The sequence below is a fragment of the Pieris napi genome, chromosome Z (assembly GCF_905475465.1).
Source record: "Pieris napi chromosome Z, ilPieNapi1.2, whole genome shotgun sequence".
Classification (NCBI taxonomy): domain Eukaryota; kingdom Metazoa; phylum Arthropoda; class Insecta; order Lepidoptera; family Pieridae; genus Pieris; species Pieris napi.
This window is the reverse complement of record NC_062259.1, coordinates 5,210,425-5,234,709: the sequence shown is the minus strand read 5'-3', so window position 1 is coordinate 5,234,709 and position 24,285 is coordinate 5,210,425. Positions and strand designations below refer to the sequence as shown.

At 32.6% G+C, this 24,285-nt stretch overlaps 2 protein-coding genes across 3 annotated transcripts; both read left to right on the top strand.

Annotated features, from left to right (window-relative positions):
- Nucleotides 1-551: 551 nt before the first annotated feature.
- LOC125062241 (SPARC-related modular calcium-binding protein 1) lies at nt 552-23,844 on the top strand. Of its 2 annotated transcripts, none has more exons than XM_047668025.1 (12): nt 552-995; nt 2,409-2,577; nt 3,462-3,680; nt 16,560-16,613; nt 17,286-17,485; nt 17,908-18,034; nt 18,217-18,315; nt 18,731-18,837; nt 20,099-20,291; nt 20,759-20,852; nt 23,023-23,279; nt 23,575-23,844. In XM_047668025.1, exons 1-12 carry the CDS (start codon nt 918-920, stop codon nt 23,652-23,654), a joined length of 1,677 nt encoding a protein of 558 aa, XP_047523981.1. In that variant the 5' UTR covers nt 552-917; the 3' UTR covers nt 23,655-23,844. The 2 variants fall into 2 exon arrangements, with proteins under 2 accessions (XP_047523981.1, XP_047523982.1); XM_047668026.1 differs by having other exon boundaries at nt 554-995; nt 18,250-18,315.
- LOC125062236 lies at nt 8,498-11,234 on the top strand. The gene is made up of 2 exons (XM_047668011.1): nt 8,498-9,240; nt 9,429-11,234. The coding sequence occupies exons 1-2, from the start codon at nt 8,793-8,795 to the stop codon at nt 11,117-11,119; spliced, it is 2,139 nt and encodes a 712-aa protein (XP_047523967.1). The 5' UTR covers nt 8,498-8,792; the 3' UTR covers nt 11,120-11,234.
- Nucleotides 23,845-24,285: the final 441 nt, after the last annotated feature.

Sequence of the window (24,285 nt, the reverse complement as noted above, 5' to 3'; positions counted from 1 at the left end):
TAAAAGAACACATAAAAATAAAGATTGCGGAATGCGATCCTATTCGAATATCAAAATCAAAATAACAAGTGAAAACTGGTCAATTATCATAATAAGAAAAAATTTAATGCTTGACACTGACAAGACCAACACTCCGTGAGTTGACATACAACTTATATGTCAACTCACGGTTATTTTTTTATGAATAATAGAATTATGGAAATAACAGAAATTTACAGCTTAAATTAGTCATGGTTTTCCATCGCTTCTTTTTACTACTGTGACAGAAGCATGACAAGATCAATAAGATAATAACTTATTAAAACTCACAACTGACGTTTGACGTTTCATATATATAACAATTCGTTTTCGTTTAAAAACAGCTGGCATTAACTTCGAAGAAGAAAAAATGTTTTTGCTAATTATTAGATTAATAAAAATAACTTTAATTCTTCTTCTCCTAATTGCTAAGCTTTAATTATTGTATTAATTCTACATACATATCTATGTAATAATTATTGTACAGCATAAACAACACAAGCACACAGCAAACACCAAACAGTTGTACAGTTTACCGAAGCAGTTCAAGACAAACGTAGTTTACAACCTAAACGGTGGGCGGGGTGCGTGTGCGCTTTTTGCTCGTAGTTAGACGATCCGATCCGGTATCGGGATTTATCCTTATTGTACTTTATTGTTATTCTGTTCATAACTATCCGATCGCTCTCTCGGCAAACGTGTTTGCAACGGTTTTATAATTTATTACTTTTTCATTCTTGTAAGTTGTTAACAAAGCGTTGTGATTTAGTAAATTAATATGCCAATATGATGTATAAAGAGACAATAGTTTATTTAACAGACACGTCTTTTGTTCCTTTTTGCAAAAGTGTTAGAAATTAAAAATATCAGTTATTAATTAATTGAAACAAACTAACAGTATGTATATCAATGACCTAGTGTATAATATTTTTTTTATTAATCTTATTTATTATGTGGTTGAAGCTGCGGATGTTAAGGTAACTAACCTTTTTTTTAATTTTTTTAGTATGTTTTTAAAATATGGAGTTATCTACAAAATATATAATATAAATTTTAACAAAATTTAAATTTAAAGCTTAGCGAATAATGTATTTTTTAATCATGCTTAATATAATATAACAAATGCGTAATTGGCTTTACAAGATATTTATGCATTTCTTTTTTGCTTCTGTAACTAGTGAGTCATGTATTTGGCTTATCAACGCAGTTAGGATGTCGCCGGTGTGATTCCCGAGGAAAAGTAGTAAATTGTTTCAGTAGAGAACAAAGTAAAAGTCCTCAATTACAATAATTGTACACTTTTTCATTACAATAATATTATATTTAATACACGCATAGAAAATAAAATCAGTATTTTTGGTACGTTTTACACGAATTAATTTTTAATATAAATAATAAGCATTTTATACAGAAATACAGTTAAATAACAATTACCTAGTGTTTATTTAATATAATAAATATTATATACTGTCTACGATCAATGCTTTTACAAAAATAAATCATGACCTGTTATGATTCTTTTGACTAATTTAATATATACGTAATAACAATATTTTATAATAATAAAGAAAGGGCAAAGGGAGGAAATCTATTTAAAAGTAATTACCCTATTAACGCAAATACAAAACATGTAATAATTATTGATTGCTTGAATTAATAATTATTAAGTGTATAGTACCATTTATGACTTATTATCGTATGTAATTGATAATAATTTATAATTATAATATTTAATATACTTATTTGATTGATGGGACAACTAACTGCAACCCAATTGCGTATTTTTAAACACTTCGAAAAATCAATCCCAAAGTACCTATTTACGGTGCTAGAATGATGTGTATGGTTTCTCTGAATAGTACTTGATTGCCAAGCATGAATTGGCAATACTTACGTCGTAGTGTACTGAATACAAATTGAAAAATTGAATACCTTATTTTTGTATTAATCAACTATTCAAACTTAACATAAACATGACCGCAAGTTGTATCAAGACAGTTTAAACATTTTATTTATAAAAAATAGATCTTTTGAATGCTTTTATTATGTCTTTGATTGTTTAACGTTCCTTAAGATTTTTATATATGTATGTCAATCTAATATAAAGTGTGAGTTTTATATCTACACACGACCTAATGTATTATGTTTGATTTCAAGAATACAATAAAAACAAAAAGCATTTAACCACATTAAAATAACGTAGTCGAATTGATCGATGCTTACGGTAAGAGAGTCGAGACTTAGCGTGAACTATGATTCACGAATGTCAAAAACAAAACGTGTTTGACATGCGAGAGTCATACTTATAAGTCTTGTTTCTGAATATCACTCGTACAGTTGTAGTCAACGAGAGACAGCCAATGTTATATTGTGATATCTATTTGTTACAGCCAATAAGTGATAACTGCGTAAATCGTGTCGCAGCTTGCGAAGCTACCAGTGGGACCCATAGAGTTCTTTGCGGCACAGATGGGCGTACTTACCCTTCCAAGTGCCATCTTCTTAAAGCACAGTGTAATGGTGAACCAGTCACTGTAGCTCACAAAGGGCCCTGCAGTGGTAAGGCGTTCTTTTTGCATTTAGCGCTTTTATTTTGCCGAATTTCTTTATCTTTTTGTTCTGATTATCATACCTATGTATTTTCCAATCTTCCAATGATAATTATTCCGTATTATTTGTTAATGGAATATGTATTGTAATCTAAATCACGATTGTTTGGAGTTGACAGTGTTGTAATAGTACTGATTATTATACGTAATGTCAGTGAACAATATGAATAATTATATGAATACCTCAAAATTATGGATTTTTATGACAGCAATTTATATTTCTATTAGAAATACCGACAAACAGAAGACATTCTAATATTTTATTAATATCATACAGGTGATATATTACGATTTATAATTTTCGATTCAAATTTAATTGAATATAACAAGTGGTCAGACATTCTAAATGATATTTTATAAAAAGGATTTGTTTTAAAAATAGTGCTACACGTACTCTATCTAATGCATATTTTAGCAAATATTTTATTATGCATTGTAGTTACGATTTATGTTAGGTGAACATTACACATGAAATTTGCAAATCATTTAAATGACATGATCGTAATTACTATTTTATTGATGTCACGGGAACGTGAATTATGTATCATAACATTATAATCATCAGTCTATACTGTATAATTATGAATCAATCGTTGTATTATTTCAATAGTAAGAGTTGTTAAATATTGGTTTGACTGTATCTTTGTTGGTATAAAACTCTAAGAACTAATATTTCGTATTAACGTCGAGTTTCGACTACAGCTTTAGATATTTAACCTCCATAGTTGATACACTTTATTTGTAGACTGTATAGCCTCGTCTATGGTTTTTAGTATATATACTAAACATTGTGTATGAAGCATGGTTTCACACCTAATAGACATTTTTTCGTAGATGGCCAGTCGTCTTGCCTAGCAGTTTTGCGGTATGCATTGAACGCACAAAGCGGCAGGAGGGCGGCGTTCGTACCCAAGTGTAGAACAGACGGAACATATGCAGCGGTTCAGTGCGCAGCTGCTGGCGCTGCGGCAGGTTGCTGGTGTGTCACACCAGACGGCAAACCCCTACCAGATACAGCTGTTAGGAATGGAAAGCCTGATTGCACGAGACCTGGTCAGTAATGTCATTTTATTCACACACTAATGTACTAATGCAACTGATAGTAATTCCTTACTTTCTGTTTGTAATCGATTAAATCTAAAAATTATGGACGGCTTTACAAAATTATTTCGCCATTACCAGCGAGCAACATGAGGAAAATATTTTTTTTCCCTTCGAGAGCTTTCCTCAGTTTGCTGAAACGCGACCGATGTCAGGACCTATATTAGCTAGAATTAAAGAACTATTTTTGATTAATACACAGAGAATTCTCTAAATCACATAATGTACTAGGTGAATGTGACTTAAAAGCTCTTTCTCTAAGCATATCGTGTTCGTAGTCACGAGGGCTTTGTTACCTTAGTTTTGTTTCGGCACCAATCAGTACTTAACATTCCCACATAAATAATTCATTTAATATATCCGGTATAACCTAACGCTAATAACATAATCTTGATTTTTTATAATTATTTAAAGTAAGTTTTAATAATAATCAAGTTCTTCTCGAAACTATAGATCCCTTAATATATGAATCAGGAACTATTTTTAATTCATATGAAAATCTTGTGTGCAAGCTACAAAAAACATAAACTCCCATTTCAACACATCTGTTTTACTTAACGTCAGTCTGTAAATAATGGTTCATAGCTATTCGTAACACTTCGATCTTGTTTACACTTTACTAAGCTGAAAGATCACAATATTAAATCAGACGAATTAAGAATTATCTAATCTAACATCGGTGTAACTATGCCGTCTGCCTTTTTAAAATATACGGTGTAAATTCCATATCGACTCTAAAGGGAGAGTTTTCTCACGTTATATAGAGTGGTTGTTGTATAATATATAATAATTATGATAAATAAATAAATCCAATCCAACAAGGCAAGCCAACGTCCGGTAAAGACGTTTTAGGGAGTCAAATCGAGAGATATTACGCTCATTTGCATAAATTCCGATTTTTGTTTGTTTTTTTTTTTTTTTTTTTTAAGACAATTCACACCAATTGACCTAGTCCCATGCTAAGCTGGTGAAGCTTGTGTTATGGGTTCTAGGCAACGGATATACATACATATTATAGATAGATATAAATACATATTTAAACACCCAAGACCTAAGAACAACACCAAATGCTCATCACATCGATGTTCGCCTCAGCCGGGGATCGAACCCGGGACCCATGGATTCGCAGTCAGGGGTACTAACCACTAGACCAATGAGTCGTCAAAACGAATGGTCTGATAGATCGAATAGACGATTCCCCAATTTAAGAAAGACATATTTCGGCGTTTAGTTATTTATTATAGGAAAGGTAGGCTGACCTTTTGTGTCTGTGTCCTCCACCAAGTGCGTGTTGGCGAATAACACAGGACGTCGATTGATTTGATTCTAAGACACGCCAGTTTCCTCCCAATATTCCCGCGACCTTAAAAAGCAACCTCAAAGTCGGGGTTAAGAATTGCACGTTCCATTCTCATTCAGCATTCATACACTGCTGGCTACTTAACTCTTCACAAATATTATACACTAGTAAAAAACGCTAAACGCTTTGAACAACGCCTTTTTTGTATTTATAAGATTATATCTAGACAATAAAATATAATACATAAATTCTTAACCACATCGGATAGCTCGGATCATATTCTATTTCTATCGAATCGCACCTTGCGTGATGCGCGCACAAATGAAAAAGAAGCTTCCAAATTGTTCCTATTGTATTGGCATTATAGCTGCATGTTCCTAAATATACATGCTTATAGTTAATCGCTGTGTCCATCATCGTAAAAATATTAATTGATATATCATTGAAAAAGTGCAGTGACCATTTCTGCTGAAACATGCGGCCTCTGCCAATAGACTAAGCCGGTCCGAGTTGACACCACTTACCTACTCATGCACTTTTGTTTTTCTTTGTTTTTTTCATGCAAATTTTTATTTTTTTCCCTCATGTTTTGTATGTGTGTGTTGATAAATGGTTTTCATTTAGGGAGATTTAATCGTATTCTGTTATTGATTGTTTTTAAAGACGGATACAATTTTGAGATAATCTTAGTAAAATGATGAAACTGTCACCTGTCACAGGGTTAGATTAAAACTGTTTAATCTTTTACTGAATTTCATCGGCTTAAGTAAACTAAATTCAATTCATAAATATTAAATTGAATTTTTACTTCGTTAGAGGAGTTTTAAATATCAATTCTATATTTCAATTAATTCATTACAGGTCAATAAATGAATTATAAGCAGAGTCTAGTTTATGTTTTACCTTGTATATTCTATATGTTAAATTAATAAATTAAGCAATAATATCAGTGACAATATATATAGTAACAGCTATAACTTTCAATTTGAATCAACGGTCTTTGAGTTTACGGTGCGCGTATAAAATTTTAACCATGAGTTATATTATGTATTTAAAAGGGGTCAGGGCTCTGAAAGCGGAAGATGTCAATCCCAACTTATTTACTAGACAGTAGACAGGTACCTATTATTGAATTAGACGATTGATATGACGCTGATGTGAAAACTACAGACTATTTCCACATACCACATTTCGGGGACAAGTACTACTTAATATAAAACGAAAAAATATGTATACAACATACATACTTTTACATATATACAACATGCCGCTAGCGGCGCGTATTAAAGGTCCTTTGAAATTGGAACGATATCATCAGAGCGCCAAAGGACCGCCTTTAATCAAAATTCTTCGATAGAATTAAGTGCAAAATAAAGTCGCCGCAGGTTTAAATTGAGTCACGCCATTTTTTACCTGACCTCTTTTCGCAACAAAAATACCTGTCATTAAAATATAAGCTGATAAAATAATATTAGTATCGCTTAACAGTTCTTCTACTTTATTGACTCACCGATTTAATTTCCTTAAGCCTCTAGTTATACTTAATAAATGTATGGATGATGCCGATTAGAATCAGTTATCAGAGTCCGGGCGTTGTCCTGCGGAGGACGTCTCATTGTCAATATATATAGCTATAATTAGAATGAAAAGGTTAAAGTTGTATTCGATTTTTCTAGACGAAAGAAAACCTTAAACACAATTAAACACACATTTTCGCGTCTGTTCTATTAATCATTTAACAATTTAAGCTAATTTATAGCTTCGCTTGATCGGCTCAAAAAATTTAATCCGATAAATAGTAACCGTTTCGGCTCATAATATATACATGTGACTTATTTAGAAATAATTAAAATCCAATACAAATTAGGTATTTAAATGATTGCTTTTGGCAGTACCTACCTAAGTCCGTCGTTCGTGACCTAGGTAGGGTATTGCTCTTTGAGAATGCTTTGATAATGCTCAAGAACTAGTCTTATGTCTGGCAAATACGTGTTTTATTAAGGAGATTATTCCATTAGTCTTGATAGTAAAATTATGCTTTCGACTTGTGTTTAAGTTTTTTATATGTAAAATGAGTTTCACTTTGCAATTTAAACTATTGATTTATTTAGTTGAGCGTCGTGTCGTGTGTTTTAATGAAATTAGAAGACACAATTAGCGGGACAACTTTTTTTACAAGCTTTCCGCATTCGTCCGCGTGGATTTCGTGTAGTATATGTGACCTCTTTAAAATATATTTCTCTTTAATAAGAGTACCATGAATAAATCCTTGGGATGGTTATCGGTGAGAACCTTACAAAAATAATATCAGTTTTTGTGTTTAGTAATTCCCCCGTATAACGTTGTTTCGTATAACGCGACTTCCTTTACCCATATAATGCGGTATTTCCCCCATATAACTGGGAGATTTCTCAAGTTTTATTTCTTTATTATAAGTTTTAGTTTTTGACTTTATTTTGTTGCTAGTGTACTACTATAGCGTTTATACAGATGCAATTTTAATATTGTAATATTTCAGGATTTATATGTTATTAATACGTTCGTTAGAGCCACTAACAAGACAAGTTAAAAGGTTAAGTCAATTTAATAATAAAGACGAAAGTTTATATAAATCCACAGAACGAATTCTTTTCGATATCATGGTTCATATTACCGATTGGATTTCCTTTGTTGTATTTTTAACTTGTTATTTCAAAACCTCAAATACCACAAATTCATTAAAGAACTTTGTAATTATTTTCCTTGACGTACAAAGCAAATTTTGCGCACTCTTTTCTTGTAGATAATTATGACAGTTGAGGGTCATCAACTTTTCTCTAAATGTCTTAGAACTAACTACACCAAAGTGTTATGATAAATGATGAATTTACTTAATATTCTTGTCACAAAAGTTCGCATCCGTAATAAATGATGAAGTCACAGAATGTGAAGTAGTTATTAAGTGAATGCAGTGAAATGTTCATGGAGCATAGGTGTATCTGGAGTCTATGCTCATCGCAGAAATTCGGGCTACCGATTCATATTGTATGCCTGAAAATACCTAAATACGCCAATGTAGGAGGTATAGGAATTCCAGATGGTATTACTAATTTATATTAAACTCAATAAATCTTGGTCATTGATAAAAATACAATGAAGGTGATACAAATCTGACCCATTAAAAAAAGTATGTTAATTCGGGTTAAAAAACACCGAAGTGATATTAGATATTCTTAGCCACAGGTTATGTGGTCTAACCGCTTCTTTCTTATCCCATAGCATAGACTTCATAATGTTTAAACTATTTTGACAATTGACATTCACACTTCAACTTTTTTAAATACATTACATTTACCATATCTATGTATTGTATATATAATAAACAATTGTGATTCGGAAGATTATAAACGGGGCAGTTTTGTGCGCCATGACGCCAGTGCTTAGAAAATTTCCCCAGTTTGAGTTATGTATGTATTTCTTTTTATCAGACAGTGTTGCAAAAGTTCCCGATTTTTCGGGAGATCTACTGATTTCGGCTCTTCCCTCCCGATATACCGATTTCACGACTAAATCTCCCGAATTTCAGTTATGCTTTTATTTAAAACAAAATTTGTGGCAACACTAAAATATCTAGTAACACTGAAGCGATTTAATGGGATTCCCCAAGACTTCTCGTACGTCCTTTCAATACCGCGGTATACTTAAAATATAATAGATCGAAGTGCTTTTGAAATAAGGTTCATAATTGTTTGATGAGTGTACGGGGGAACTTACCTTAAAATGAGATGGTCGAGAACGAGTTGTTTGCTGAATGTACAAAGATATTATTCACTTTATTGTTGTTTCGTCAGTTCGCTAGTGTACAGTACAGGTTTTATTGCATTACTTTCTATTGTCTCACAATGTCCGATACCTATGATTCGGATGGAAATACGAATACACCAAGTACTAGCACTGGAGCTAAACGGAAAAAATACGCCCAAAATTATAAAGTGGAATGGGAATCACGGCCAGAATGCTGTAATTGGCTTACAAAAAGTTTGAAAGAAAAAAATTACGCATATTGCAAAAGTTGTAATAAAGATATTAATATTTCTTCTGGCTTCGACGCTGTTAAAAGGCATGCCGCTTCCCAGATTCACATTAAAAGTGTCAAATGCATTGCGGACCAACCTAAGATGACTAATTTTGTGAATCGAGAAATGATACAACTCAAACATCAAGTGAGAGAAGGTAAATAAAATATATTATTATGACTTTATACTTAATAATGTATAATACTGTTAATTTTTATCCGGTCCATGTTTAAGGGATAGAAGTTTTTTTGACTACATTCCTGGTTTAGATTTGCAAGTTGTTTTTAACAAAACAAAACTATTTAAATTATTTATTTATCTCACTGCATTATGAAATTGTTTCAGGTGAAATTCGGATGGCCGGCTTTGTTGCTGAACACAACTTGCCATATGCAATAACTGACCATCTGGGCAAGTTAATACAGAAGATTTGTCCAGATTCGAAAGTTGCTAAAAATATGAAGTGTTCTCGCACCAGAATTCAAGCTGTCGTAAATAATGTAATCGGACAAGAAGGCTTTAATACTCTCTGCGAAGATCTACGACAGGTGAAGTTCTCTTTGATAATTGACGAGTCCACCGATAGGAGTACCACCAAACATCTGTGTCTCGTAGTCAGATATATAAAAAAAAATCATGTAGGAGATTATTTTTTTGGGCTTATCCCTGTTGTGACTGCTGATGCAACTACATTACATAAAAGCATTGTAGACTTTTTTGAACAATATGACATTCCGTTTCGACAAAATCTCATAGGCTTTGCTTCTGATGGTGCAAGTGTTATGATGGGACGTCATCATTCAGTAATGACGCTATTAAAAGCTGATATACCACATTTATTTATAATAAAATGTATATGTCATTCGTTCCATTTGTGTGCGTCATACGCTTGCAACAAAATACCTCGTTTTGTTGAAGAAGTTGTAAGGGAAATATATAATTATTTTTCTTCCAGTCCCAAAAGATCTGCTGAATTTAAAGAATTTCAATTATTCTGTAATTTAAAAATACATAAATTATTACATCCTTGTCAGACGAGGTGGCTGTCAGTACACGCCGCTATATCTAGAATTTTGGAGCAATATCAAGCCTTAAAATTATTTTTCATTAATGCGTCGCTAAATGACGATATTGCAACAGCTACAAATATATTAAACAAACTAAACGATCCATTAACATTACTCTTTCTACAATTTTTAGATTTTGTTTTACCTATTTTTAATAAATTAAATCGAGAAATGCAATCTGAATCAGCAAGAATACACATGTTGTATTCCCAAGTTTGTGTTAGTTTAAGAACTTTGTTCGATTGTTTTTTGAAAAAAGACTATTTAGAAAAAAATAATCTAGAAAACATTGATTATAAAAACCCACATAATTTTCTAGCTATAGGAGATGTTTATTACGGAGCAAACGCCATTAATACTTTGCTTACTGACAAGAGATTAACGGCTGAACAAATTCATTTGTTCCAAACCAGATGTATTCAGTTCTTTATTGAAGCGTCCGATCAAATAATACAAAGATTTCCAATCAAAAATAATCCTCTAAAGGATTTGGGAGCTTTGTCTCCAGAAAACGTAAAAAAAGGCGAACTGCCATCTATAGTTCCATTATGTAGGCAGTTCCCAAATTTAATGGACACTAATAATTACCAATGCATAGATACAGAATGGCGTTTGCTTCGCAATATGAAAGAAATTGCGTTGTTTTCTGACAAAACTGAGGAATTTTGGGCTAGCGTTAACAACATGAAATATGGTGATGGTACGCTCATATTTAAAAACATCTGTTCCTTCGTCTTCAAAATATTATCTTTGCCCCACTCTTCTGCCAATGTAGAAAGAATTTTCTCTTCAATAAATCTGATGAAAACCAAAACCCGCAATAAATTATCCACAGAATCTATAGTAGGGCTTCTTCACACTAAACGTGTTGTAACAGAAGAAGATCAAACATGTTTTAATTTTGATATTGAAAAGAAAATGTTCGAAAAAATTGCTTCAAAGAGATGGTATGAGGATGAGGATAAATAAACCTTAATAATATAAATATATCTTTATTGTTTAATAAAGTAATAAGAGCCTAAAATGCATTTATTTTATTTTTTAAAACCTCCCGTTTTCTCCCGATTTTTGGCATAAGAATCTCCCTTTTTTTGATTTTTGACTTTTGCAACACTGTTATCAGATAATATTTGTCGTCACTTACAAAAGTCCTATTTAGCGCTGTCTTGAGTTCTTCTCTACAGTTTATGTTTTACTCGGACATAAATTCTTAAATAGCCAAGAGCTTCCTTAATTTTATAGGTAGTATAAAGTTTAATGTTCTGTACTCCTCAGGTTAATACATTTTTTAAAGTAATCCGAAGGGTACTCTATACTTGGGTATAGTGTTACTTGTTACACATATTAACGAAAATTACTATTACAATATCTATTGATTTTTTTCATTCAAAAGTTCGCATATACAATCTTCATTACTAAAATTTCTATCTCCGTTCACAGTTCAAAAACGGATGTTTTGGTTCACCCTAAATGACCTAACGGGTTATGACGACACACAGTTTATCTTGTGTGGAATAGAATAAATTTATTCGCTGAACGGCCTGAATCTTAGGTATGTCTAGACGAATACGTGTTTAGTCTACATATTTTTATTAATATCTGCTAAATTCGCCCTACAGAAAAGTGCCTAATGATTTGAGGCGCTACAATCATTTTAAGTCTGGGCCTCAGATTTATATATCTGTTTCATGATCATATGTCAATCTAATAGGCAAGTAGGTGATCAGTAACCGTCGAGTTTTTGGGTCTAAGACAAGGTTTCCTCACGACGTTTTCCTTTACCGTTCGAGCGAATGTTAAATGCGCACATGAATGAAACTACATTGGTGCACAGCCGGGATCGAACCCACGACCTCAGGGATGAAAGTCGTACGTTGAAGCCACTAGGCCAACACTGCTCAAATATATTAATACTTTATTATAGCTTCGCAATGAGTTGGACTTTAAAATGTAAGTCACCTGCTTGCTTAACAACCAGTTGAAAACAATAAACTATACGAACAGCGAGAATTACTATTCTCAGTGATAGAGAATTGTTACCTTTATTAAATGGATTATTAAATTTAGTGGATTATATAAAATAGATATGTCATGATGCGATTTCGCGGATCCATAATGACCCGATATTTCCACTGAATACCGTTCCATTTGGAACTAACACATTGTTTACATTAGAAGTCTGGCAACTGTTATAGTATACAGACGATGCATTATATATATGTTAATGTAAATTTGTATGTTCATCGTTTTATAGTGGTAGCCGCGAATTGGCTTTAAAACTTTATTGCATATTAGCGTCTATTTGAGAAACAGCTTCTACTTTTATAGTGTTTTACCGTTATACCAAAGCGCGGTACGTTCTATTTAGTAGTAATTATAGAATCGCAAGCTTTATATATTCGTTAACTTATCAAATATGTATTGTAAATTAAATAACACTGAGTTGACACTATCATTTCTATAGAGGTTTAAGTTTTATATTCCAGTTCGTTCTTACTTATTTTTCTTAGTGAAAGCTATAAATAGGTGGCTAATGTTTTATAATAAGCAAATTCCCAACATAATTTCTATATCAAAATGAACGAATATAATCGATGAATCAGATTCCTTGCTGGCGCCATTTAAATGGTTACCTTCGATCTGTAATTATCCGTATAATTGCGCTCGTCACAAAGATTTCATAGCTTTGCGGAATGTATATATAAATTTCTGATGATATAAGCTAAAATTATTTATAAATATAAAATTAAGGAAGCATTCTGAATATATATACATTATACAATAATATTTTTTATATATAAATAATTATTGTATTAATATCTTTTAAAAAAAACACTTATTATTAAAGGTACAACAACAACAAAATAATAATAATAACAAAGAATAAAATAATAAATATAAACGTTAATACGTTCAGACTAGGTATTAATTTGTATACAATTACTTTACCAATAAAAGCCGCTTAAATAGTCATTTATTTCAATTATTTTAAAGGGTTCAAACAAAATAAACTCGGAATCTATTGACAGATAGCGGATGTTTGAGAACTGTGCTGTTATTTGCTATTAGAATTACTTGAATTTCTACTACTTAATATTATTATGTTAGAGAATGTGGCTAAGAAGGTGAATGGCTTAATTTCACCAGAGGTTATCGTTAGATTTTTATTTTATTAATGTTTCGTTACAAGTATGCAGAAACATAGTACAAATTAAATAAAAACGAGGGCAATCGCTTTCAAGTGATCTCATCCAGGCCACCACTGTGAGAAAAAAACAAATTAAATATTGTTCTGGTTGTTAATTTAAAGGTGCTTCACTGGTTACGCATTTTTCATCGATAAGGTTATTATATCTTGTGAATTATCCAAGATATTTGAGTATTCGTTAAACGAGCTAGTTCTGGATATCCGTTGTCGCTCCCCTCACACTTTGAAATCGATTTTCCTTCAGTTTTTATAGTTATTTTTTTAATCTCCTCATTTAATTTTGCCACTTAAATTATGCATTTTATTTTTATTGTATCTTTGCATTAATGTGCCGTTGTGCGTTGGCAAGCTTTTATGATTTATAAAATCTGTTTATATCTTTAGTAGAACATAGTGCAAATTATTTATTGTATTTCTCGTAGCGTGTTTTTATTTATAGTAGATCTGGAAATAAGATTTGTTTTTTATTCTAGTTCTAGGAAGACGAGTACGTGTACTATAAACACTGCACTAAAGCAATTTCCAAGTAATCTCAGTCCGCAACACATGGCTCTTATTAAATCCATCATTCCAGGTTTTTATAAAGGCAATATGAATAATATCTCGAATTACAAAACGTCGGAGCTTATTCTTAAAATATCCCGCACTCAGTCATTCCGTCTAACGCCGGAACCCAATAATCAATCCACAATCTCAGATTGAAAACAGTCTGACATCAGACCAGTCGATCGATCTCCTATCTGCATCCCAATAACCAAACACTATGAAGACAATCCATTTTGGCGACGGATAAAATGCTCTTTGTTGTTCCATTTTACCGAGTTTTCACTCATATTTGATAATGAATGATAACCAAATAAAGTAAATAAAACCGTACAAATAAGATTAAAATATACATGTTTAAAACATAACAAACAGTTTTTTAATTATTTAAAAAACTGGTTTAAGTTAAAATCTGTTAAAATAATTAACTGTTGAAATCGAGCTTTCGTCAACTGTCATTTATGATAGCTTGTATCGACCGATGGCTATTACAATCCGTCTAGTTATTGGCTCACTTTTTACAACATTTGGATTAAAATTACTATCTCAGCTGGTGGATTATGGATTGAGATAGGTTATTGGGTTTGGGCGTAAATATTTTACAAAATTGCAAGAATACCACAGTTGCTGACTTCACTTATTACTTTTAGGCACAGCTGATTACTACTACTCGACTTTAAGAGTATCGATGAAAAAGCAGAAATGTGTTTGCGCTATGCAAATCTTTTGGAAATATCTTATAAAAATCGTATGCTCCAAACAGCACTTTGAAGGTTTGCCAGACTGCAAAGTTTTCAAGAAACATCCGTTTGTATAATGAAAAATAATATGTATATTCCAGAACATGACATATAATACTACTAGCCGTTTCGCGCCCGCTTTGCTGGACGAATTAAAATAAATTTTATGTTTCATTATTTTTTGTTTTTTTCATATTTTTATTATTCTTCTTTTTAACTTCCCGCTAAGAAAATTGAAATATTTCGAAAATCGAGTTTTTAACAGATGTTGATGTTTAGAGGTTCTAGGAAGCCTCCCCGAATGTTTCCGCGGTGAAGTCCGTATGGATAAATTTTCATAAAAGTAAAACAGCAATAAAAAAATGAAGGAACGTTGGAATTTAATAAATAAATAGCCATAAACCATCTAGGAAAAATATCGCATATATAATCGCATCGAATGGTGGTAGTTTCATGTCGATACGATCAGTGGTTTAGGCGTGATTGAGCCTCAAACGAAGACCATTTTCATTATATATATATATATATAGATAGATAGAAGATAGATATAGATAATTCAGTTATAAACCTAGATAGTTGAAATCCAGCTAAACATTAGTGACTAAAAATTACAATAATTTAGCCGGCATTACTATAAATGTAGGCCTATTTCACTGCTAATAGCGTAGTCCTTACAGTTGAAGTGTGGCGCCTTTTTGCAAGGCAATTAAATATTTATTACCACTTATAAACTGACCCGGTTACTGGAAATCATGTTTCTCCGATATTACTTACGTCCATTAAAATAAACTAAGACTATTCATAAATTTTGATACTAAAATTTTTAATTTAACTCTCACTTACTACTTCAATGTGAAATTAAACTAACTTTTATGTTTCTTTAAAAAACCTATCATTTAATATGATAATGATATGATTTGAATGATATATATTGATTAAAATGTATATCTAAATATATATGTATATGGTCTTTAAACCAAACTATGTATTAGTATTGCTTTGAAATAGGCATATTAACCGAAACCTTTTTCGATTTAAAACACTATCTTGACCCTATGGTAGCCCACATTAACAAGTGTGGAGTTCTTAGAAATCGCGTTTCGAGTCAGACTGCGCGACGCCGTAGCACAATGGACTGGAGTTTTTTGTCGAAGGTAACGAAGGCATGCCTCAACCATGAGACGATAGAAAAAACGGCCCAGACATCATTCAATAGCTTTGTCGAAGCGGTTCGCCGCGCCTTTGATGTGTTATATTTAGGTACCTGCCTCTGGCCATATAACGGAACGAAGAAAGAGTTAGAACGCCAAATGAAAACAATATTTCAGCTAAAGCATCAAACGTAACTAAAAATAATAATTCGAACTGAGGTTAGAAGTGTTAACGTTTCTACGTAAAATATTAAAGGATGCGAGTTAACTTTATATAGATTGTACGATTGCCGCAAATAAAGCAATTTAAACATTCAATTAAACAATTTATGGAGATGTAATAAGTATGGGGAGCTCGTCCGTTACCGGTTTTAGTATCGACTAATGCTGTACATCATTGTCGTTAAGACCGGTTGAGTAGACAGCATCGCACTTTCAACTTGCACTGTAGGCATGTCGGCTCCAGTACGTTCCCTTTCAAATACACAATAATACCTATAATCGTTAATAGGCAATTAGACAGGGTGTCTATGACCTCAGGCAATATTTAGTCATCGTTTGTGCGGCAGGTGCTTGTTTAATTGCTTTTTAATTGCTGGCCACTTTAAATACTTAAATAGCGACAGCTTGTAATGAGATGTATTAAAGTGATTTTATTTCATGTATGTAGTATTTCGCGTCAATACTATTTATAATATTTTCTGTCAAGTGCGTGTTCTTTTAGCCTCACTATGCATTTTCTTATAACGATATTTTTTTGTTCTCAGGTAAATCTCAAACGCGACGGCGTTCGTCGGTTCGAGGTCAACGTAATAAAAGAAGTAAGTCTTACATCGCACATGAAAATTACTTTCATACTAGAATTTAATGAAAAGGCGTAAATTAATTATTGATTTTATGCGCATGCAACAATACGATCACGAAACCAATTACCTACCACGATTAATGCCATTGACATAAACAGACCTTTCTCCTGTCGCATTAAAATGCTTTACTTTAAAACTAGTGATTTGATAATTAACAGCGGGAATCATTAGTGTAACATAATTTACGTAACCCGTGTTCTCAATACAGCTGGTTCCGAACAGAATGGATCTATTTTTGTACAACACCATAGATGAATTTCTATTTCCACGGAGAAAGGCGAAAGCTGCACATTAAACGTGGTCATAAATATAAAATTTTTGTCATATCATACGGCTCTTTGTTGAGACTGAATAGAGGTGCATCCCAATCGAGATAAAGAAATAAATCGCTTTATTTAGTGCCGCGCACATCTCAGCATGCGATTCGAATGCCACAATAGTAATCTCGCGTGAGAATTACAATATATTCACGGATATTTCCATGAGAAGTTAAAAAGAAACTTGGTACTCCTAGCTATATAATCTCTTAGAGCTAGAAGGAAAAATGTGTTTATACTAACACATCTTGTAATTTTTCCTTATGCAACGAATTCAACTTAGCAATTATATATTAATATAAAATTTCAGGTTGCACTCGGGCTGATCGAGCTCAATTTAATGGGAATCTCATAAAGATATTTAGTGGGGAGTTCGGTCGCTCAGAGAGGGGTGGGGAGGGATCGGACCCCCGTGATGTTGCCGATTGGAAATTCAGGGAACTTGATCGAGACAGAAGCGGCACTTTGCAGAAATCAGAATATCGAGGCTTGAGGAGACTTATCAAAAAGGTTTGGAATACATCAATAGTTAAATTGCTTTCGCTAGGTTTTCCTTAGTAATATAAGGAAGGAAATAGGAATATATTGGGTAGGAATTTTAATGATAACAGCAAACGTGATGCGATGGAAATCATTGTAAAACGATACATAATTAATACTTTTAATATATTTAATGAATGAAAGAACATCGTCTGCGTTTATGGATAAGTTCTGTTTTCTACGGAAAATTTGTGCAAAACAACACTACTCAATAACGGCAAATTTCCAATTCTGATGGACCAGGTAAAGTATATTAGTTCCGTTTGGTATTGGGTTTGATAGCTGACTAAATTTTATGCAAATTTTCCTAAAAGCTGATCATCAAACCATTTATAAGCAATGGTGCGTTCGAATCTATGATTATTGTATACAGTAGGTAAAATGTTGATTAGGTGGTGAAACCGAAAAGATGTGCCCGTGCGTGGGCTCGTGGCTGTGACGGAGATGGTGATGGTGAGATCGCGCGCGCGGAGTGGTCAGTTTGTCTTCTGGCCATACCAGAACCACCAGCTCCGGACTGTGAGTACCTTGATACTACAAAAAATATCAGTTTTCTATATCCTAAGCATTTTAAAGCTGTAGAATATTTATTTTACGTTTTTAAAAATGTTTACACGATAAAGATGACATTCATCTCATCATATTTATTAGAGAAAATTTTATTATATCAACGTGTGCGCAAACATAATAATAATATATAGTCTCTCTCCGTTTCTTCATGTCGTTGAATGCAGACGATGACAGCGGGCCTGAAAATGAGCCGGATTATGAGGAGGAACCACCACCCGATACAAGTGCAGGTATATCTATAGTGACAGTAAATAACTAAATTGCATGTATATGTCACCGTAAACTTCGTTTCTCCTTAATGTGATTTTACTTAGCCTAGCTTTTTAGTACATACCAACATGGAACTGTTGTGTAAAAAAACATGGCGATTAAAAAAGAGTGGCGCAGAGTTTATTGCCAGTTCTTCTTTTCCGTTCTACGCCCTTGATTTGAGAACTGGCACTTAATGTAAAGTTAGAAGCATTTCACATTCATTTCCTTTTTTGACGTTCATAAGTGTATATTGTGTTACATATATAATATATAATATGATTATATGATTTTGACTGTTAATGAAGGGAATTTTCTTACCGCGACTTTTTAGAGCGTAGTCATAATATGACACGGTAACATTACCAACTACACAAACCAATATGTTTTTTTCAGTGTTGCCAGGAATAATGCGAAATTCATTCGCACCAGAAGGTTCCGTTGCGAGGGAAGATGAGGCGAACGACTGCTTAACTGACAGACAAGCTGTGCTAGACGAGCAGGTATTATTTTTAATTTCGACTTTCTTTTGTTTTCTAGTCTTTGAACTACGATGATGGAGCCTCAAATGTTGTGCAAATTTAAAAAAAAGTCAAATAGCTATGGAATTTAGCGATACCAAGCAGCAGATTATATTTTACTGGTATAAAGTAAATTGTGTTCGAATTTGGCGGGCGCGGTTTTTGTTTGAATTTGCTTTTCCTTCGTTTTTTATTATTCATAAACTGTAAATAATCAAAACAGCGAATTTTAAAATCTTATACTTGACGCTGGCTAATGCACAAACCGTGCCAGAGCCATAAAGAGAAGAAAAAAAAAGTAAATTGTGAATTATACGTATACTTGTATTTGTCGTATCATGGATATGTAATTATATTTATTGTATTTCAAGGATTATTTATTGAAGTTTCTGTTTACCACATCATACATAATTCTATTTCTACAGTATATGTTACAAGCTATCTTTTCTAAAATATATGACAATATTAGAACACATATATGTTACAAGAAATTTAAAAAAAATGTACAATTAAAATATATAAAATAAAATTACTAATATGTTGAATTGAAAAATGTTACTTATGTTTAATTTTATGCTTGTGCGAATTACAATTGCCGATTGTTTTAAGTGTAGCGAAAGTGCGACTGCAAACGATAACCCCTATATTTCCTGTATTATTATTTGTATTGTGTACCAATATTGAAAAAAATATATATCTACTTGTAGATTTACGCAATTTTTTTTTATTAAGCTAATAATTGTAAAGAATTCGGTGTTTAGTTCTGCCTTACTGAAGTCAGCTTGAGTAGGTAAGGTAGTAGGTAGGTTTGAATAAGTTTTTTTTTAAAAGTTGCTTGTACCGAGCAAGTACCCAATATTTTGAATTAAATATTATATTTCTGTATAAACAATTTGCGAAAATGTTAAGTGAATACGAATTATACTCAAGCGAATTAATTTAAAAAAGGATAATATTTAGAAACAAGTGGATCCCGTATTTAAAAAAAACGTGGATTTTGACATCCGATTTGACATCAAGATGGTGCTAAGTTGCGTCTCACTCGCGAATCTTTGGGTCAGATTTATAATTTTCACTAAGTGTGACTTCCGTATACAGGCATTTTCTCCTACCGGACTGATAGCCTGCACTAAACCCCTATTCTTTTGTAGCGTTTACTACATATTTCTTAAAACAGCACGTAAACGTCTATCTTGATTAGTCATTACATAGGATCGCCCTATATGATAACATTTGTTGGTAGAAAGCGGGTAGTGCTGTACTGTACGTGCCCGAGTGCATGGGCGACGGCAGATACGCGAGGGCGCAGTGCTACCGTTCAACTGGCTACTGCTGGTGCGTGCATCAAGACACAGGAAAGCCAATACCAGGATCATCGGTCAAAGACAGTAAGCCCGATTGCGATTCTGCACCCCAACACGCCAGCCCAATGAGAGGTGAATAACTTTTTTATTTAATTAATTTGGCTGAATTTCTTAGCGTAGGACACCTAGGTGTTTATATAATATAAAATTCCTTTACATAAATAATAAAAAGATTTTTAAATAATTTAATTAACGCTAATAACCATTTATTTAAATTAAATTAAGAACTGAAATAACTTACAGTATATGTTTGTACCGTGTAAAAGTAAAATTGCAGTGTAAACTTTAGAAGCAGTCAAAACTCAAACGACACATTAATTGATATTGTTAGTTCTTTAATTTTTTTCAGCGCACAGGTATTTTGAAGTCGGTTAAATTTTTTAACATTACTTTTATTATTATACAAAACCATTTCATTAACATAAAACTTAGAAGATTAATATTTATTATAATTTAAAGCTTAATAATGAGTGTACATTTAGACAGGGTAAAACCCATAATTTTTTCAAAATATACTTTATTTACTTTGTAAATTTCAGGTTGTCCCGAACCAATGAAGAGTAATTTTTTGCGAGACCTAATGAACTTTTTCATTTCGAAAATGACAACATCAATTAACGGAACTGGGCCCGGGTAAGACTTCTCTAATCAAGCCAATGCTAATGTGTTTGTATGTTCTTCAGACGTGTAAACCGCACAACGGATGTAAAAATATATATATTATGGCCCTGAACCTTAGGCACTTTTATATAGAGAGCCCTTGTGGTATGCGATTTGTAACACGCAGTTCGTGTGTTAGAATCTCATCTATGAACCAATATACCAATTAACTTGCTTATACGCTAACGGAAAATGTTTAAAAAAAACTAAAATCATTACATTTTATCCGCCATACGACATCTTATCCTTCCTCCAGAAAGTATACAAAAATCCCTTCCCACTTTGTACACTTTGATATTGATAATCTACATAAAATCTGTATTCATGTTGCCTCAGTAAATTTTCTTAGGTATTTCAAAGCGACACCAACATACCCATGTTTCCCGAACTTATTCTTTATTGGCTTAGGAACAGTTACCTCTTAATTAACATAGTACCGCTATATCGCTCAAACAATCACCGATCTTTAGAAAAGGCTTTATAAATAGACATTCATAAGCCACCCTTTTGTTTACTATAAGCCTAAATTGCTAATAAATTATCACTATTGTTTTGCAAATAAATAACACGCTAAAATTTTACTTATTTATTCACTAATTTATGTTGTCTTGGTATTTAGAAATATGTTACGAAATTATATGTATTTTTAAAATGGCACTCTTTGGATCAGACGATAATTCCATCTCTTTGGATCAGAAACCATGTATTTATTGCGTAGAATTGGAGTTTTTTAATGGTGGTAGGATAAATTTACTAAAATGAACTGTTTTATGCTTAGATGCATCAGTGGGTATTTAGTGAAAATTATGGAACTTAAATTTCTATTTCTATCAGCCCACAACAGCTGATACAAGTTCTTAAAATACATACTGTAATGGTACCTCGACATACGAGTTTATTTTACATACAATAAGCAAAAAACGCAAACTTATCAAAAAACAAGCAAAAAGACAGAGGTCTAGACGGAGGTGGGCGAAACTGATAGTACACTATATATGTGATTCTTCTTATCTCAAAGCAAAATCTCGCTCGCGCTCGGCTGCACACATCTCAAAACACTTACCACTGTATGTGAACAAATAGATTTACTAAAGCGTCCCTAATAACGGATAATCAACATTCTTTCATTGTTACCTAGCCTAAATCGATATAAAAATAAAATTGCAACGATAAATATACGTGTGGTAACCCTGAGAATTAAACAAAACTAAAATGGACAATAACTAGAAATGGTTCTAAGTACAGCATCAGAAACAGGACATTGGGTCGTAGACTATCGAGCCATTCGATATTGAATGACAAGTGCTTGCCTTGGTAGGGAATAAATGATCCCTAGCCTCCTGCGAGTGTGGGGCGCTTTTAAGAGAGTGCACGAAGGTACCCAGAAACCGGTACCGGTAAATTGAATAGACTTAAATTATCAATTTGGCCTTTTATTATTTTCTATGGATTATTTTTCCGACCCAAATATCGGCCAATAGAATTGCACCATTCGACGTCACGTGGTACAACCTACATGGTATTATACTGATAATTTTTTGTGAAAATTTTCTCTGGTCGTTGCTTCAAGAAAAGTATTAAGTAGTTGTTTTATTCATTATGAAATTCTTATTTGTTAACTGTACATTTCGTCTCATGGTGCAATTCTATTGGCCGACATTTGGGTCGGAAAAATAATCCCCCGAATACCACACGAGCTTCAAAATTATCGGGTATTTCCCGATAGGTTCGTTGCAAACAAATATAGTCGTCATGACGACTATAAGTCGTAATGATTAGGAAGCTCGGTTAGGAAGCTCTTGTGGTATTATAACTGAAAAATTATATCTAAGTACTGACGACGCGATCTTAATCACTATATAAAGCGAATTCGGCGCGTTTGAACGATGAAATTAATAATAAAACGCTTAAAAACAAGGATACACCACTTTTTAAGATTTTTGATCTACCACTTTCTATAATTAATGCCAATCCTGTTTTTTTTTACTAAATACATTTATCATAAATTACATTTCAAATATCTTGACTGGCAAGAATTCGATATTAATAATGAAAGAACTAAACATAAATAGAAATTAAATTATGCATAAGTAAAATACTGGATAGATGTTTAATATTTAATTGCCGCGACAATTATTTTCAGAGAAATGGTGAAATGGGGTGCATCAAAAGAGGAGCAAGCAGCTACTTGGACATATGTTATGTTAGATAAGGACAAGAACAAAGCTCTCGAGAGAAGGGAATGGAAGTCTTTCCATCAGCTCATTTCCTCAGTGGACCAGCTCAGGAGGTGCGGCCGAAAGCTGCCAAGATATTGTGATGTGAACCACGATGCCAAAATCAGTATTACAGAATGGATGGCCTGTTTAGAAGTCATGCAGGCTTCGCAAGTGTCAACAAGTAAGTTTGTAAATCGTTTTAGTTCGGAAAATTAATTTCCTTGCGCGTTTTGAAATTTCGTGTTAGTTCCGGGAGCTATATTTTCAAAATTTCACTAAGTATGACTTTCTAATGAGATAATTTAATACGTTTTTGACAGACGGGAGTCAAACTTAGCTCAAAATCTCGACTCTGATTCTTACCCTACAATAAAAATGCATGCTATTTACATACATATGTTATATATGTATAAACAAAGTTTTGATACTAAACAAATATTTAACAGTTAAAACTAAAAAATCATGTTTATTTTCAGCTGAAGTTCCAAAAGTACCATCTAATCCTCGAAGAAAAGGCCCAAACCCCTTGGAGTCAATTTTAAAAGCAGACGACTGATTTATTAACTCACATAAATTTATTTATTATATAAAAACTCCTATCTATCAATAATCAATTTAAGTTTTGATAAAATATCACAACACCTATTAAATTAATTGTTTAAACTTAGAAAATTGTAAAGGGAAAAATTTCTAATGATTACAACTTCTCAGAACAATTATTGTTAATAAATATAACAGTGTATAAATTAAATGCTTTTATTTCCATAACACTAATTAATATTTATACTAGTTTTATTATATAGAACGAGTACTGCATAATGTGTCTTATTATATGATAAGCGCCCATATAAATCATATTACTTAAAATATGCAACATTAGGAATTTTAAATTTTCTTAAATATTGTCTCTTCCCAGTGGAGGTCTTGTCACCGACAAACGACCTCTAAGTGGTAAAATAAAGTGCGTAATACTCCTGGAAGGGTTAGCAAAACACCATTCCTACCCACTAACATGGGTGTCAATGGCCAGCCTTTTATGACCGTCCCGTAGGCTCTCCTATCACTATAAAAGAGGAACGGCAGTCAAGACATGTTAATTCTAGTTGTTAAATACGACTAAATGTATTATTTTCTTATTACTACATATAATCATATGTAGTGAGTAGTGACATAGAATTAACGATATA